Here is a 17,738-nt window from a genome sequence, read left to right on the forward strand (position 1 = left end):
CCCAGACAGGCATAGATCACAGCGCCTGCACATACTATACTATTATGCAGGCATCAGTGTAAACCACAAGTCAAACACTGAAATATGTATGGTGCTTGGGGAGTGCTCCCGATTCCAACACTGGAGCATGTTCTGACTAAACGTTCATCTAGCTCCATCCTGTCCACACATCACATGCGTCAGCGCTTTGTAGGCACAGCAACAATGTCTTTGTTTTCAGTAATATATCAAATTACCCTGACTAATACAGGCACATTACAGGCAAGACTAATAGTAAATATTCCCATTTATTATGCTCACATGTACAACTTTCTGCTGACAGCAGGTCTCATCCTGTACAATACATTTTGACATTGTTTGAATTTCATGTACCAACATTGAAACGTGTTGTCTCTAGTATAGTGGTAAATGATTAAACTTACTCATATTCCCAGTTTTTAAACTTACTATTGAATTTAAACACATGTGTGCACAAACAATGAAAGGTCAATGTTTTTCTAGTGTTTTTTTAAGACAACTGTCTGGAGCTGTAAGTTTTAGTCATTTTAAAGCCAGATGTCAGTAGAAGAGGAATTCTGCAGCCAACTCCATTTGTTACATGTTCATATTGTAACATTTCATTTGATGGGTCTGAACAGGATATGTCATTACTCTTATTGATCCATGTGGCTTCTGCACTAATCCACTGATAAGACTTATTGTACTAGATGCTTTTACACCATTGACACAGTATTACATCTAATAAAGACAGAATCATTATAACAAAGATTTATTGGCTTCATATGGCAGGTTTTACAAAGATTGTGAGTATTTACATAAATATCTACAGACATGCCTAGAAGTACAGCCAGGTTGTTATCTTGCGTTACTGTCATTACAAGGCAGTTGAGAAGAGCTGTGATGTTTTGGTAACATTATCGCCTAAAAATAACTATACAACATTAAGAAGCATCTTCATCCTCAATCTTGGGAGCCAGGTAGTATTTTACATGTCCCATATCTGCAATTTTGTATTCCACCACTGAAAGAAACAAATTATTTAGAACAGTATATAATAACTTTAAAAACAAACATTCATAATATCTGTTCGATATAGGGACTGGTTGATTTAGTCCAGAAATGAAGAGTCATTTTTACTTTATAGACTGTTGTAAACAAACTAAAATTACAGTTTGCTAATTGTTTGTTACTCTTAATATTCCTGAAGATTATTATAACTATTTCCAGTTTTGTGATTATTTTGCCCTAAACACCAGTGTAAATACAAGGCCGTGCAGCTACTGGAAGAATATTTCTAAAGTTTCCAACAACACTTCAAACATTAAACTAATCATAACACGTTTCATCAGGACCCCCATTTACTTGCATTGCTCACCTAGTGGGATATCTGCTGACATACTGAGTGTCACTGTTGGGGACAGGGGTGTGGCCTTGGTGAAGAAATTCAGATACCTCAGAGCAAATGTTAGCTGGACGGCCTCATTCATTTCTATTGTTACCTGCAGAGGAGAAATGTTACATATTGTTAGTGTGACCATGACCAGTGGTATACTTAGTGCCAACACATTTTACACCCAAGAGACCAAGTTACACTGGTGTAAACTCCAATAGGCTACAGGAAAAAACAAAAAAAAAAATCTTCCTAGAGTATTACAAATTATACAGCGATATGTTATTTTTTAATCGGCAGCCTGTCCTTTACTGCGCTAAAATGCCCTAGTGAGGGAGAGTCAGAAATTTGCATGATCCAAAGTTAGAATTCCAACACCATCAAAAGTTTAATAAATAATAGAAAAAAGGTAGGAAACTACTTCTGATTGGGGGTGAAAGTAAGACTTTTGGGATAGACTAGTTTTACACACAAAAACCCAAGAACTTGTTGTCTATTCTGTGCTATTCTCCACGTCCTCCATGTCTTTATAAGAGGTTATTGTTAATTCAAAAACGTCTTCATACTTTTAAAATTTTAACTTGGCAGATGTTGTGTCCCATTTTCTTTTTCAAAAAAGTTCAAAATTGCAAGGCTTCAAGAAGTTATCAATGACTCAACTACATGGCAGAGCCCTAAACACTTAGCACGCCAACCGCAACACAAATAGATTCATTTTTACAAAGTGAAGGCTGAGGAATTGGTGCACAAAATAAACCTAAGTCTATGACTCCTTCAGATTTGTTTTTCATCCATTATACTCACAGCTTCCTCTTCTTTATCCACATTGGAGGTCTGTGACAGCTTGACATTCCCAGTCCCCAGTTCTCCACTTGCAGAGAATTTGACACCATCTTTCGCACAAGAGATGACAACCGCATCACCAATCTGGCTAAGATCTCTACAGATGCGGGCAAACTCTCCCGATGGCATCTTTATAACACAACTGTACTCCTGTTCCTGTAAAACACAAGCATTTGACACTCAACACAATATAGGCATTAAACAGCAAGTGTCATGCCACATCTTTATGTAGGCAGCTGTTTGTGTAGTTAAGATTTTAGGGTTGTAGTGTAGAATGAAGGGGTGAGCTCATGGGCTCACTCTGTCCAACATCACTATGGAGCCCATTAAGAGCAGTATGAACAATCACTGCTGCCAACAGTGATCAGCCTAGAAAACGTTGAGGATAAAACAAGGCTCTTAAAAAGTCAGCAATATGAGCAATAACTAATTTATGGCCAAAGCACTGCCCTATGGCTACATGTACTATACAGTCACAAGACCAGTGGAAGCATACCGGAATTCCTAATTGCTCAACATCCAGATCCATCAACTTCATCTCGTAGTCAGAAACCTTCTCTTGATCTGGTTTAGAAAAAAGCACAATTAACAAATGCCCACCTTAAAAGCACTGCTTGGAGTTTTCTTACACTCCCATAAAGAGAACCAGTGGAAGATTACAGAAGCCAAGGACAAGAAATGAAAGAATACAGATCATACAACATGCATATTTGAATATGCAATACAATTTAAATGCAGTATGTTAAAAGGAAAATAAACTGCAGTTAAAAAATTGAGTTTACTATAACTTGTCCAGTGAAATACACGAATTTCACTCAACAGGCCACCGGATAGGTCAAATATCAGTCGCCAATGAAACAGCACCCAGTGACCAAATTAAAAGTTATATTGAATTGCTCAACTTCATCCCAAAATAGCTCGGTAATGTTACATATAGGCACATATCCAATCCTATATTAAATACACTGGTGGACATTCACTGTGCAAAATAAAAACTATTATCTATTATTTTTAAGACTTTTTTGCCTTGATAAAGCTACACGAACGAAACGTGCGTCGGCGTTTGCTGTGTGCCTGCTCCTAACATGTGTAGGGAATCATTTTATTAATATATACTGGGAACGAGTCGAGTCCTCAGATTATAGATAGGGGCATCAGCGCTATAGACCGACTCTGCCTTTGTCAGCACTCCAATATTTAGAATCGGCAGACCAGTGAGACTGGATCTGCTTTTCCCACTAATAGCTTAGTAACTTCTAGAGGAATAACCACTTTTACCTTAAGCTATGAATAATGTGTAAATGAACTAGCTACAAAGTGACCCTATTAGGGACACAGTAAGAATTACTTAAGTTACTGACCATTAACTCATTATGAGAAAAATATCACCCGAGGACTTCTGGCTTTCAGTTTGATATTTAACCTGAGTGCCATTCTGTTAGAGGATTGAGTATACTAAAAACTCAGTAATCGTATTAAAATCTATTGATTAGATTTATATACAATCTTGGAGATTGATACGAATCTAGAGAACATAGAGACAAGTAATCCTACAACCCTACAAACCAGTATTATAATAAATTTTGACAGCATCACAGAGCCATTGCAGTAAGACTGCGATGTTTAATTCACTGTATATGTTATCTGGTTTTAATATTTCACTAGCTGTTTCATATTTGAGGAGTACTTATTAGGATTATTTTAAACATACTAATAAAATGTATGTTTTATATACAATAAGCTTATTGATCTATAGATCCCGGGTTTCCCTTAGAAACATTTTCTTTTTCTATTATTTATAAGGCGTCAGAAAAGGTCTGCAGTGCCATCCAGATGGTACAAGTAAAACTAGACAGTTTGCTAGTGCAATTTTAGAGACTTGTATGCATGACTACTTCTGTCCATAATGTCCTCCATACTTCTTTCTGGCATAATATTCTAAAGAAAGCCTGTTTACATAACCAAAGCTGGTTTACCACCACCCCTGGATATAACAGATCCAGAAAACCATCTGTGCCTAAGGGGATAGTAACTAATTGTCCGTATGAAGGTAAATGTCCATGGTGATAAGGTGTGTCATCCCATACAGATGGAAGAAAGTATGACATACAGACAGAACCTAGAACAGTGTTAGCTAACCTGTGACACTCCAGGCGGTGTGAAACTACAAGTCCCAGCATGCTTTGCCAATATCTAGCAGCTTATTGATGGGACTTGTAGTTCCACAACACCTGGAGTGTCACAGATTAGCCAACGCTGACCTTGAACAACTTGTGTGGGACACCTCTTATTGCAGAGATCTACATTCAACCATAACAAAGAACCTTCCTTCTCTTACAATATAGGACAGTGCACCTGAGATGGGAGAAGCAGAGTAACAGTGAATGATGAAAATAAACTTACTGGGTGACTCAAACACCATAGTGACTGTGTCTGCACTGTCCTCCGCCCTCAGGGTGATGATGTCCTCACTTGCAGCACACTTCAGGATCTTTGACATACTGTAACATGAGTTAAATGTACACTGAGATATGCAAACAGTGGAAGCATTCTGCAAACATTATGTTTTATTTCAAAATGTATCACTCCCATCACAGTACAATGCCGGCAGGAGGCCAGAGCCTCCATTCTGCAGTTCCCGCCAACTCAACTCCTCTGTCGTCGCAAGCGCCCAGTGACGTCACAGGCGCGCGCTCCGGGACTGGCAGGGAAAACGCGCGCGAGAAATTAGAAACAAGAGCGGACATGTCCGTGGTGCTGTGTACTGACACCCGCTCACCCGGCTGACAGCCCCCGGCACCGCGACATAACACATATACAAGTGTATATACAGGAAATACTGTGCACGCAGCTGCCAGTGCAGGGATAATAGAATAGTGACAAAGTGTCGGGATAACAGCAGCCTGTTAGATGCAATCACTGCGTTAGACAGAACATTATTGGCAGCGCCAATGTTGCAACAAGTCGTCCCCCCCGCCATAACTGCAGGCGCCTCTGTGCTGTGGGGTCTACTCGGGCTCACCTGCTCATCTTCACGCCGATGGACTGGTTGCGGTCACACCGGTAGGTGTCGAAGCCGTCGGAGCGCAGGGTGAGCTGGACCAGGGAGACGTGGGACGAGTCCATGCTCTGCAGGCTGATGCCGCTGGAGGTGATGTCCCAGCACGCCTCATCGATCAGATCCTTCAGCGCTTCCAGCACCTTCTTCAGGATGGAGCCCTGCACCAGTCTGGCCTCGAACATGTCTGCGGTGTGTGTGAGCGAGTGGTGATGGTAGATGTGATGATGGCTTTCCCGCCTCCTGCGCTGGTCCCGGCTGATGTGCTCTCTCCTCACTCCGGCGCCAAATAATAAGCCCGCAGCGCCGTCTGCGGCGGTTTATACGGCCCCGGTCACGTGGGTCCTACGTCACCTGATGGAGAAAGGCGCCAAATTCGTTTCCCGCCTGCGCCTCAGTGTATGTGATGGAGATACACACAGAGAGTACTGTGCAGTGCGTGTATATAATGCACATACTATGCACAGCCATCTGTGTGCAAAGTGTAGTTACAATCACTCTGCAGTAATACATAACACTGCTTTTCCATAATTCACTATGTTCATGTTTGTGTAGTCTTGCACATATGTACTGGCCTTGTCTATTCGCCATCTTTTCATGTTTACTAGTCCTAGTTTTTAAAGATTTGTCCTAGGAAATGTATCTGTTTTCCAGTACTGCCTTTAATACCCTGTAATATGTAAATAAAAAGCTCAAAGGATAAGAACAGATCATTGTAACTTAGTTCAGTATATAAAATAGGAGGAATTGCACTGTGCATTTGGCCAGTAATTAAAAATAAGCGGATTACCATATCTTTAAAACCTTAAAGTGTCCCTGGAAATTATGGCAGTGACAGCTACACAATAAACAACCATGACTAGTATGGCAAAGTCTGTTTATATAGCACCCCTGTGATGTGCTTAGTTCATACTTGCCAACTCTCCCGGAATGTCCGGGAGACTCCCGCATTTTGCGAGAGTCTCCCAGACAGGTGTGGCAATATCCCGGATCTGCCCACTTCACTAGGAAGTGCCCACTTCCTCGCGGCGTTTGGCCCGGCCCCCGCTGTCAAATGATGCGCTTGCATCATTACATCATGGGGGCGGACCCAAAATGACACATTTTGGAGCCCCGCCTCATCACGCCCACCTCTCCCGGAAACCAACTTTGTCAAGTTGGTAAGTATGGCTTAGTTGCAGGCAGGAGGCATCAAAGTGGTCCTGGACATTATTTGTACACTTTCACTCATACTTACCTACTTTCTGTATTCTGTTTCCGGGAGATGGGCGTAACCACATCAGCATCCTCCTCGTCAAGTTCCTCCTCAGCGCCAGCTACATCAATAGCCTCCTTGACACCTTGATTATCCAAATCTGGATCTACACTGTGGGTGATCCTTCCAGCATATGCAGAGGTTGTACTGCAAATGGTGGACGGAGTCACCTCTTCCCGTACAGTGATGGGAAGGTCAGGCTTCACAACCACCAACGCCCTTGGACTCGCCTTGGGGATTTGTGATGTCATCTGTTTAGAAGGCAGAGTTGTTTGCTGTGTTGTTGCTGACAGCATAACTCTTTTAATTTTTTTGTAGGGGGGGGAAGAGGAGGGCTTAGATCCTTGGGTGAAGCTGAAGCACTAGTCCTGAACACGGGCCAGGGCCTAAGCCGTTCCTTGCCACTCCGTGTCGTAAATGGCATATTGGCAAGTTTACGTTTCTCCTCGGATGTTTTCAATTTTCTTTTTTTGCTAACTTTAGTGAACTTTGGGTTTTACATGCCCTCTACTAGGAGATTGGGCATCGCGCTTGCCAGACGACGTTGATGGCATTTCATCGTCTATGTCATGACTAGTGGCAGCAGCTTCAGCATTAGGAGGAAGTGGGTCTTGGTCTTTCCCTACTTTATCCTCCAAATTTTTGTACTCCATTATATGCAGCACAAGAGAGCGTACCCCTAAACCACACACACTCGGCAAAGCCTTTAAAAATTATCTGCGGCACAGGAGAGTACCACTGGACTGGAGTTATACAGCAGTACCTAGTATTTTTTGGTACAGCAGCAACAGTGAACGTAGTTTGACTTTTAAATAGCAGTACCTAGTATTTTTAAACTAATTTTTTTTTTTTTAAAATTATTTTTGGATAATTTTTTTATAATTCTTTTATTTATTTATTTTTTTAAAAAAAAAATTACTTTTTTTTTAAATTTTTTTAGAACTTTTGGATAATCTGGAAATAACAATGCCCTTAGCAGAACAGAGCACAGGACACAGGCAGCACCACTGGACTCAGCAGGACAGAGCACTGGACAAAGCACCACTGGACTCAGCAGAACAGAGCACTGGACAAAGAACAAAGCTACACTAAACTGAAAAGCAGGAAAGGAGCTCCCTAACTACAACCTCTCTCACAAGTGATCGCAGCCAGAATGAAGATGGCGGCCGCTAACGCTGAATTTATGACATCCGAGTCTCGCGAGATCCGACGCGAGACTTGGATGTCATAGCCTCGGTTTGGCTTCATTTGCCGCCCGGAAGTTCCCGAACAGTGCTCGGATCCCGTCGGATCCGCACTGTTCAGATGGGCTCGGATTACCGAAAATTGGAGCCCGCTCATCTCTACTTTAGATCAGTTGCTGCTTGTCTGGATCCTGGAATGTTACATGAAATTTAGAAAACTCCAACCAGCCCCGGTGTTTAATCAATAAAGATCCCGCGTTTTATAATTAGGCCTCCCTCCAGTCCCAACATTAAAATAATAGTATTTACATTTGGCAAATGGATCTATTTCCCTCCAGCTAGCCCTGACATTAAATTAAATTAATATCATACATTTAATAAATAGACCTATTTCACCCCAACCTACCACAATATGAAATTAATAGCATTCATATTTAATAAATAGGCATATTTCCCCAACCTGCCCATAAATTGAATTAATAGTATTCACATTTAATAAATAAACATACTTTCTTCCACACAGCCTTAAATAGGCAACACCGTGACCCGCTTACATTAAATACCCCCTTCCATCAAATTAATAGCCACCAATGAATCATTAGTTCCCACCCACACATAAATGATTAACACCCAACCCCCATTAAAATAAGTCAACCCTCCCAGGGGAATAATGAAATCCCCCTTGTAACCCTGCTAAATGCCTCTTTTGCCATATAACACACAGACATTCATTCACAGCTAACACTGGGTGGGCACAGTTGGTATAATAAGTGAGGACACAGCACTCTGATGTCACTGTGCACAACTCTATGTCCAATGAGTTTAAGTGACTTGATCCATAAAAATGTCAAATCTCAGACCACTGGTGAAAAACCTTCCCCGGTGAATTCTAATGTATTATACAAGAGAGTTGTGTATACACACAACAGGTGCAGATATACAACAACTGCTGACACTTACATAGGCACACCAACAGACCCATTTGCCAGATGGCCAGCCCGGCCCTGCCCTTCTGTACTTTCCTTCTCGCAGCAGGATAATTCCACTATGTAAAAAAATCCATTAAATATTATATACACCTCTCACTATCCCCATGCTGTTGTTTCAATCCCCATACATAATATCATTTGAAAGTTCTAGCACTTGTAGCTACCATATTGGGACTCTCAAATTTTATTACTTTAATATATTTGAATATAGTTCACTACCATTATGATTTGTTGCTAAGTTTCTCCATCCACAAGTCCATTCCACATATCTTCCATATAGATGCATCTGGGTCAAAACCTCTTCCTCCCACAGTGCCATGTTCCAAACTAGCGCCACTTGTCTAATATTTCCTTTACATTTTTCCTTATAGTAAGATCTGTAAAGGATTGTGTTAGCATCCTGTCTGCTCACTCAGGAAATGTCTCAGGGTTCCCCCTGGAGAATCTCCTGCCCATTCTTTACAGTGTCAGCCAGATAGTATAGTTTTAGATTGGGAAGTGCTAGGTCAGCTGTGGCTTTGGTTATGTCCTACTTTCACTCATGTTTTAATTTGTTTGTTTTATGTGCAACAAATGCATTTGCTATTAGGCATCAATTAAAAAAAACCTGTCTCATACTTCAGAAATAACCCCTCAAAAAAAATTCAGTTTTGCTTAAACACGGACACAAAAGAATAATATATGCCAGAGTGACACAGAAAGCACCAATCAGCATCAATCGTGCAATCACAGCCAATTTTAGGTGGTTCGCTAGTGCAGCAGACCATCATCATCATATTTTCACCTGCCTGTGACCACCTGCAAATAATATGATTATTTTAGGCGTATATGCGTCTGCATTTTGGTTTACATCCGTTCACAGTTGCACAAACACTTTATATAGTCTGGATATCATGGGTGAACCTAGACTTTATTTTAAGGGGTGGGTGGGGGGCGATTTAGCATAATCACGCCCCTCCTTCATTCTGATTGGCCTGCCCCCATGATTGGCTGCTCCCCCTCCCGTTTTGATCAGCAGCGTCTTGGAGCTTGCGCTGCTGGGGGTGGGGATTGCACCGATCGCCCCACCCAGGATCAGCCACTACTGGATATAGAATTATTGTGAACTGTAAATGGATGTTCCCATAACAGCCACTTACATGGCATGCTCGGATATGAAGCAACTGGATGCCATACATTCACATTAATTCTACATACAGGAGTATTTGATGAATTTAGTGGGCCTGTGTGCAAGAGTATTGTCCCAAACAACCAAATTGTTATCATACTACTAAAGCAAAGTTGCGTTGCAGGGACAGGATATTGACTTGTCATGGCCAAAGATCCAGCAGACATGTTTTGTGTAGCTGACAATGGACCTCTGTTCCCAGCATTACTGGCTGTTACGGCCAACACCAGGGAGGATGAAACAGGCCAAAGGGAGCCCCAAGTAGGTTTTTTATTGCTTAAAAAATATTGTTGCATCCTGCTGTGTTCAATCCTCTACCATCTACTTACCTGCTGATATTTACACTGTGTTCCCCAAGAGCTATCAGTCAGTGCACACTGTCCTACACTGGATAGTGAGTGATTGCAGGAGCTCAGTGCTGGACAGGAAACAGTGCTATCAGCCAATAGGGTGATAGGCCCAGCAGGGGCAATCGCTAACAAACAAGGGGGAGCCTGCCCTGATAACAGTTTATTGAACCAGAGTTTAACCAAGAAGCTGCTGTACCTACATAAGTAGTCAGCTCTGGTAAGGGAGCATACAGCAAGGCATACTCCATGAGGGAAACGTGCTGATCATTGTTTGTAAATCAACAACACAAACTACATTGAAGGAGAGGATGGAGATAAAAAAACAACAACAACAACCTATTAGTGGTGTGTAACATGAATGGTTTAAGAAATGGGTCTCTATAAAGGTGCCAGCAATATGTTATATGCAATTTGACTGTGCAAAGAGGCATGTGAGATTGCTCTTAGCTTCTGACTTTCACTATGGAGGGGGCACCACCATGATTTCTACTGAGTACCCTATTTTGTCTAATACCATCCCTGCTGGTTGTGGGTCTCTGTGCCCAGTGTGGAAGTGAAGATCTGTATGTGCCCAGTACGACTGGAATGGGATCTATATGTGCCCAGTGTGGATCAGTGCATAGTGGCTGCTGTGTAAGATAATTGCACATGTGCCTACCGACAGGTTTACTGCAATGTGCCATGACACAAACAAAAACCCTGGTCCACAACTGGCTCTTGCTAGTATATAAAAAGACCTAGTATCTCCCACAAGGATGTAGAACGTACGCAGTACATATGGGAATTATTACAACTGTATGGAATTATAAGAATTTCAAGGCATGAAGTAACAATAGGAATGCGGAACCTGCTTGCAAGAGCTCACTATCTAAAAGGGAAATAATGCTTAAACATAAGTGATGTGAAAAGTGTGGGATAGCAGACAGATGTGAGTGTCGAGTGTGCACAATGTGTCATGTATGTATTGTGTGGATACTGTTTCACAGGTGATTTGTGTATCTGCAAATTTTATCCAAATCAAGCTATTTACCTACGACCTCTATGGTAATTGAAATGTTCCCTGGAAATGATGGTGCTGAATACTGGGGTCGTGGGAGCTCTGCTCTGTGAGAACTTGGAATTTTGCATCTACATGTTTACACACTGGAAGTTGTACACACAGAGTTTGTGGACAGTGTGTATTGGTACTAAGATACCTGAAGATATTGGCACTGGTTGGACAGCGCATAGCATGTAATGAGGTACACATATGTGTTAGCACTGTTTGAACAGCGTGTAGCATGCAATAAGATACATGGAGGTGTTGGCACTGGTTGAATAAAGATGGAAATACAAGTATAGGTGTGTTGTTGTCATGGAGACTGGACCCTAGAGTTGAAGAAACAGGAATAGTAACTATATTTCCTAGGATAGTCCGGGAGCGGGAGTATCGATGATGGACACAATTCATTCTCAGGCACTGATCAGGTTCTTATAGTGGCTGGTTGATTAGTGATTACTTGCATGTCCTCAGTGCTGGAGATTATTGGTAACACCTGAGAGATGTGTTATGTCATCTCTACCCTGAGGCAGAGGCCAACTGGTTTTGTTAAGGATTCTAATTAGGAAGGCCAGCAATCAGTGACCTGTTAGAGGCAGGCCAGTGATGTCTAAGACTGCTGGTACTGACATGCTTTACCATGCAATTTTACCAGGGCCTATATGGATACTTCCAGAATTCACTGACAGCCATTGACTGGAAAATCATGGTAATAATTGTGGTTCAACAAGCACAAGAATTAATTTCCAGTCAATGGATGCTATGACATCAATGTCCACAATAGGTGGCAGGAGTTCCTCAATAGTTGAGGCAAAAGCAGCTAAGGAATCATCACTGCACGTAACACTTTTAGTTCTGTGTCCAGCTGTCATTTTGGTGGCAATCCCATTGCATTGGGTAAAACATCAAGGGTTAAATGTATCAAGCTGAGAGTTTTTCGGCGGGTTTGAAAAACTAATCATATTCTAGCTATCATTTATTTAGTACATTCTACAATATGAAAGCTAGAATATGATTGGTTGCTATAGGCAACATCTCCACTTTTCAAACCCGCCGGAAAACTCTCAGCTTGATACATTTACCCCCAGGTGTGAGGAGTAAAACTTTGAAGGTGTTATAAGGTGTGCTATTTTATAATAAGCTCCTATATGTCATAGTTGCAAACATTTTAAAATCCTTTCCAGGGATACTCTGGCACTGAACAGGTGCGCCTCAGCACATCAAGTACAGTAAGGTCTAGGTAGACGACATTCAGGGACTACAATGCAATCTCCATCATTGTATTATGCTTTTTGGTTATGTAACCCCCTGTCACTGTGTGTAGTGTGGGGTGCAAAGGGTACACAGTGCACCTCCTTCTCAAGCCCTGGCTAGCTGATGGGCATGGGTGTAAATGATCAGGGGGTCCCTGCACATGCAGGTGTTTCTTTGTAGTTAGTGGGACACAGGTAATGTCACTTTGGTGCAGTGTAATAGAAGTCACAATAATTTGGGCGCCAGACCATCTCTATAACAAACTCAACTCTTTATTTACACTCTTCCTCCAGCACGATAATCAAAATGGTTGCAGCAATAAAGAAATATATGTACAGCTCCTTACTCTCTCCAGCACAGTTCTTAATGAGCAATACGAATATGGTTGCAAATATATCTCATTACTCCTCCTGCACAGTTCTTAATGTTATCCAGATGTTATGTAACATAAATCATTGGTCTCTCTTACACTCCATACTCACTGCAGATACCCTTTCTGCAGGGGCACATGCATGGATGCTAATAGGCAGGCAGCCTCTCCTCCATGCAGCTCTGACACACTCTGTGTACCTCTGAGCTGCAGCTCACCCCTCCTCTGCGGGGATAATGTCTCCTGTGCTCTGACACGTCACTCTGTGTACTCTCAGCCTCAGGATCTGACACTACAGCTACCAGGCCTCTTGTAGCAGCCCTCACTCCAGGGCCTCTTCCATGCAAAGTGTCCCCCTCTCTCTTGGGTTCTCTATAGTGGCATGGAGTTCTCCCCCTCATCCAGGGCACACATTCCTTGCCCTGGCGCAGTCACCACGCTCAGACAGCCAGGCAATGCTGGGGGAGCCTGGGAGCTTCCACCCCAGGTCCCCAGCTACAACTCTCCTCTTGATGTCTCCTCTCTCCCTATCTCCTTTCCCCCTTGCTGACAGCCCCTCCTTCCTCTCCCTCAGTCTCCAGGCTGGGCTGGGTTATCCCCATGGTAACCTGTTTATGTAACTTTTCATAAACTATTAGCTTACCCTCTAGGTGACCCCTCCTGAATTCACTGAGGTAAAGGTTTAACTAAAACACCACTAGGGGGGTGTTACATTCTCCCCCGATTAGCTGGGCACCCTAAACTACACCTAATGGGCCTGCCTAGCTAATCTCACTCACACCTAACTCACATATGACCAAACACATGTAAACTTTTCTACATCACTATTGCATGAAAAATCACAGTGTAAAGTGAATACATACATAGCAATACAATGGCAGTATCAATATAAAACACATTTCACATTGCATACCCCACAACACCCCCAATGGATGTAAACATGTGAGTCACAGGTGTCCTGTTTTCTTTCAATGTACATTTAAATATGGCTTTATGCCAAAGCAATGTAGCACCTGCCCATGCCTGCCCATGTCTCCCCCCTCCTGGGTCAAAAAGAGACAGGTGGCTCTCGTGGGCCCCTCCCAACAAATACATCTCAGCAATATATGCAGGGGTGGCATTTGACCAGCGGGGTTGCCTTCCCCCCTTTCTCTCCAACGTGGACGATCTGCCTTTCTTTGCTCCCCCTAATCCTCCGGAAGGGCAATATACAGACGTCACATTGCACAATCTGCCTCTCTTTGCTTCCCCAAATCCTCAGGAAAGGCAATATACAGACTGCATTATAATTACACCTCACACGTTGAACCTTTTCTTCTTTTGCTTCCCACTCAGCTGGGTTAAGTGGCACTACAAGTCTCAGCAACAAGCACACTGCTGCTCCATATACTGTCCCGGACAGAACTACTCAGCAAACAGCTTGCTTCACCTTCTCCTCATTACCCTTGGTCTCCTGGGCACCTAGAGACGGTCAGACATGGTGTCCCAAGGGTGTTACTCCGGCTGGGCACACTGCTCTCAGTTCCTGTGTCCTGCAAGCACTTTCTCCATCTGTTGTGCTCGAGCCCCACGTTGGGCGCCATTATGTAACCCCCTGTCACTGTGTGTAGTGTGGGGTGCAAAGGGTACACAGTGCACCTCCTTCTCAAGCCCTGGCTAGCTGATGGGCATGGGTGTAAATGATCAGGGGGTCCCTGCACATGCAGGTGTTTCTTTGTAGTTAGTGGGACACAGGTAATGTCACTTTGTAATGCAGTGTAAAAGTCACAATAATTTGGGCGCCAGACCATCTCTATAACAAACTGAACTTTTATTTACACTCTTCCTCCAGCACGATAATCATAATGGTTGCAGAATATATACATCTCCTTACTCTCTCCAGCACAGTTCTTAATGAGCTATACGAATATGGTTGCAAATATCTTATCACTCCTCCTGCACAGTTCTTAATGTTATCCAGATGTTAAATAACATAATTTACATGTCTCTTGCACTCCATACTCACTGCAGATCACCCTCCTCTGCAGGGGCACATGCATGGATGCTAATAGGCAGGCAGCTTCTCCACCATGCAGCTCTGACACACTCTGTGTACCTCTCAACTGCAGCTCATCCCTCCTCTGCGGGGATGATGTCTCCTGTGCTCTGACACGTCACTCTGTGTACTCTCAGCCTCAGGATCTGACACTACAGCTACCAGGCCTCTTGTAGCAGCCCTCACTCCAGGGCCTCTTCCATGCAAAGTGTCCCCCTCTCTCTTGGGTTATCTTTAGTGCATGGAGTTCTCCCCCTCATCCAGGGCACACATTCCTTGCCCTGGCTCAGTCACCAAGCTCAGACTTCCAGGCAATGCTGGGGGAGCCTGGGAGCTTCCACCCCAGGTCCCCAGCTACAACTCTCCTCTTCTGTGTCTCCTCTCTATCTCCTTTCCCCCTTGCTGACAGCCCCTCCTTCCTCTCCCTCAGTCTCCAGGCTGGGCTGGGTTATCCCCATGGTAACCTGTTTATGTAACTTTTCATAAACTTCTATCTTACCCTCTAGGTGACCCCTCCTCTATTCACTGAGGTAAAGGTTTAACTAAAACACCACTAGGGGGGTGTTACAGTTATATCATTTATTTGTATTTCCATTGCTTCTCTCCAATAATTGTTAAACCCAGGGAATAAGAATGTATAGTGAGAAATGCATCCAGTAAACAAAATAACTGGAATTGTATAGTGCAGATGGTCAATATTGAAAACCATGGACATTTTCAGCAACAAATCTTAAAAACATCAATTAGGGACAGTTGACAGCTATGCACTAAGTTTTGAGAACATTCAAATAAATTGTATTCTATCTATGTGTATAAGGAAGATGCTTGAGATGTAAAAGAAGTACTGTCTTTTACAGCACCTTCTTAATTATGCTAGGAAATAGGGTTTATTAGACAGCCAGATCACTTTTCTTAATACTCATCTCAGCTCAGAAAGCTGGCCATAGCACTTCAGAGGAGCTCTATTTAACCTCAATGGATGGACTGAAACCTCCAGAGCGGAGAGACGTGAGACAACCCCTTTAAGCATTTATTTTCTTGTAAGAAACTTGAAATATTAAACAACCTTCATTCACACATTCAGTGTGCTTTGTGGGATAATATGATAGAGAAACCAGTAATGCAAGCGCCTACAAAGATAGCATGTGCCAAGGACATTTGAGATTATAAGAAGCAGGAATGGTGGGCGGGTGGCAGTAGTTGGAAGTAGTGGGCAGCTTTGGAAAAATGGAAGTGACAGTCCGAAAAATTACTGCAGTGCTTCCTCAATGAAATGCAAGTAAAACACCAATGTGTATGTTAACACTAGAAATAATGTTTTATAGTGGAAAACCCATTTACATACGTTTTACATGCTTTACAAACACATGTACAGCACATTTTAATAGTGTCAGTCGGTATGTTCACTGTTGACAGTAAGAAAAATAATATGCTTCTTCTAGGCCACAGGGCCCATGTTTTGTGCAGGGCTCACACCACAGTAAACCCTCCCTCCACCATATCAATTCACCAAAACAAACACAGTGCACCCCTCATCTCTCCCCTCCACCCAATCTACCAGAGGCTGACTACTCCCTCCCTAAGATTCCATAGCTTGATCTACTAACAAAAAGAAAAGATCCTTACCAGATTATTCTCCACTTACAGCTCAAAGTGAGAGACAGACTGCAACAGACCCTGCCAATCCAATTCTAAGCAGGGGATGGAGGGAGCTGGTGCCTGCTCTGCACGATACAGTCTGAGGGCTGAGCTTCTATTTGCTCAGACATTAGTGCAAGCCAGCTTGCCTGCATTTCAAACGTGTCTCTTACCTAGAGAGAGGGAGGAGCAGGAGGCAGTACATAACTTACTTAGTGCATGCATGCCTCCTGCCCTAACAATAGAGCCACTAGCTGTTTACTTCAAAGCAATGCCCTTTGTTGCTAAGTAAGAGAGTGGCATTAGAGGTTGCAAGCGCCCCAATTGCCCAACGTCTCTTCCGCCTGGATCTGCCATTGGCTAACTGTATTAAATGCTCATTTTACTAAAAACGTGGAGGTTAGTTTGTTACTTAAAGAGATGGCCTACTGATAGGGCTATATGTGTCCCCATAATTTGTGATGGTGGTCCTGAAAAAAAACAAGCGAGCATGGAGAACTATTCTGTTTATTAATTACGTCATATCCAATCTGAGTTTAGTGAAAAGCGCACCATCATGAAAGCATATTTTTGCTTTCTTAGCTTTTAAATATGAGGTAGTGTCCTATAGATGTAATAGTACAAAAACAAAATACCAAGTTATTATTTTTTCTTTTGAGTTTTAATGATCTGGAATTGTTGTATGAGCAAGCCCACAGAGCCTCTATAACAGCTTTACACAACGGTAACGTCTCAGTTGGTGTATGTTCTTGAGAGTGATGGTAATGACCAACATGAAGTAGGCCTTAGCTCAAGAAAACAGGGTGAGGGAAGCAGGCCTAGAGGTACAGAGGGTGATACTATTGTAGAAGAACACGAGGAAAGAGCGTCCAGCTGGTAATAGTTTACATCCTAAACGGTAGACACAAATAGGGTGGAATATATTCGTGCTTTGTTTCCATGCTTAAAACTTTTTTTATTCATACATGACAGGGGAGTTGTTTCTGTTGTGTTAGAGAGAACATACAAACTCCACACAGATAAGGCCCTGGTCGGGTAATGCAATCATGACCCTAGTACTATGACCATTTGCATCCAGATGATGTGTATAGTGGAAAAATGTAAAAACATCAGTTAAAAATGCAGTCCTTAAATCCACTCACTTCATTGATTAAATACTTGACTT

At 42.6% G+C, this 17,738-nt stretch overlaps 1 protein-coding gene across 1 annotated transcript; it reads right to left on the reverse strand.

Moving 5' to 3' along the window:
• Window positions 1-753: 753 nt before the first annotated feature.
• On the reverse strand, window positions 754-5,619 carry PCNA (proliferating cell nuclear antigen). Its single transcript, XM_075207388.1, has 6 exons — window positions 5,256-5,619; window positions 4,637-4,734; window positions 2,730-2,797; window positions 2,195-2,389; window positions 1,376-1,499; window positions 754-1,021 (listed from the first exon to the last, which is right to left on the reverse strand). The coding sequence occupies exons 1-6, from the start codon at window positions 5,474-5,476 to the stop codon at window positions 942-944; spliced, it is 786 nt and encodes a 261-aa protein (XP_075063489.1). The 5' UTR covers window positions 5,477-5,619; the 3' UTR covers window positions 754-941.
• Between the last annotated feature and the right edge of the window lie 12,119 nt (window positions 5,620-17,738).

The sequence above is a fragment of the Mixophyes fleayi genome, chromosome 4, assembly GCF_038048845.1.
Source record: "Mixophyes fleayi isolate aMixFle1 chromosome 4, aMixFle1.hap1, whole genome shotgun sequence".
NCBI lineage: Eukaryota > Metazoa > Chordata > Amphibia > Anura > Limnodynastidae > Mixophyes > Mixophyes fleayi.

Excerpts from the sequence above, each read along its gene's own strand:
- PCNA (XM_075207388.1), bottom strand. The coding sequence starts at position 5,476 with ATGTTCGAGGCCAGACTGGTGCAGGGCTCCATCCTGAAGAAGGTGCTG. Across the intron at positions 2,390-2,729 it reads TTGAGCAATTAGGAATTCCG|GAACAGGAGTACAGTTGTGT; the intron begins GTATGCTTCCAC and ends TGTGTTTTACAG. Across the intron at positions 1,500-2,194 it reads TGGATAAAGAAGAGGAAGCT|GTAACAATAGAAATGAATGA; the intron begins GTGAGTATAATG and ends TCTCCTCTGCAG.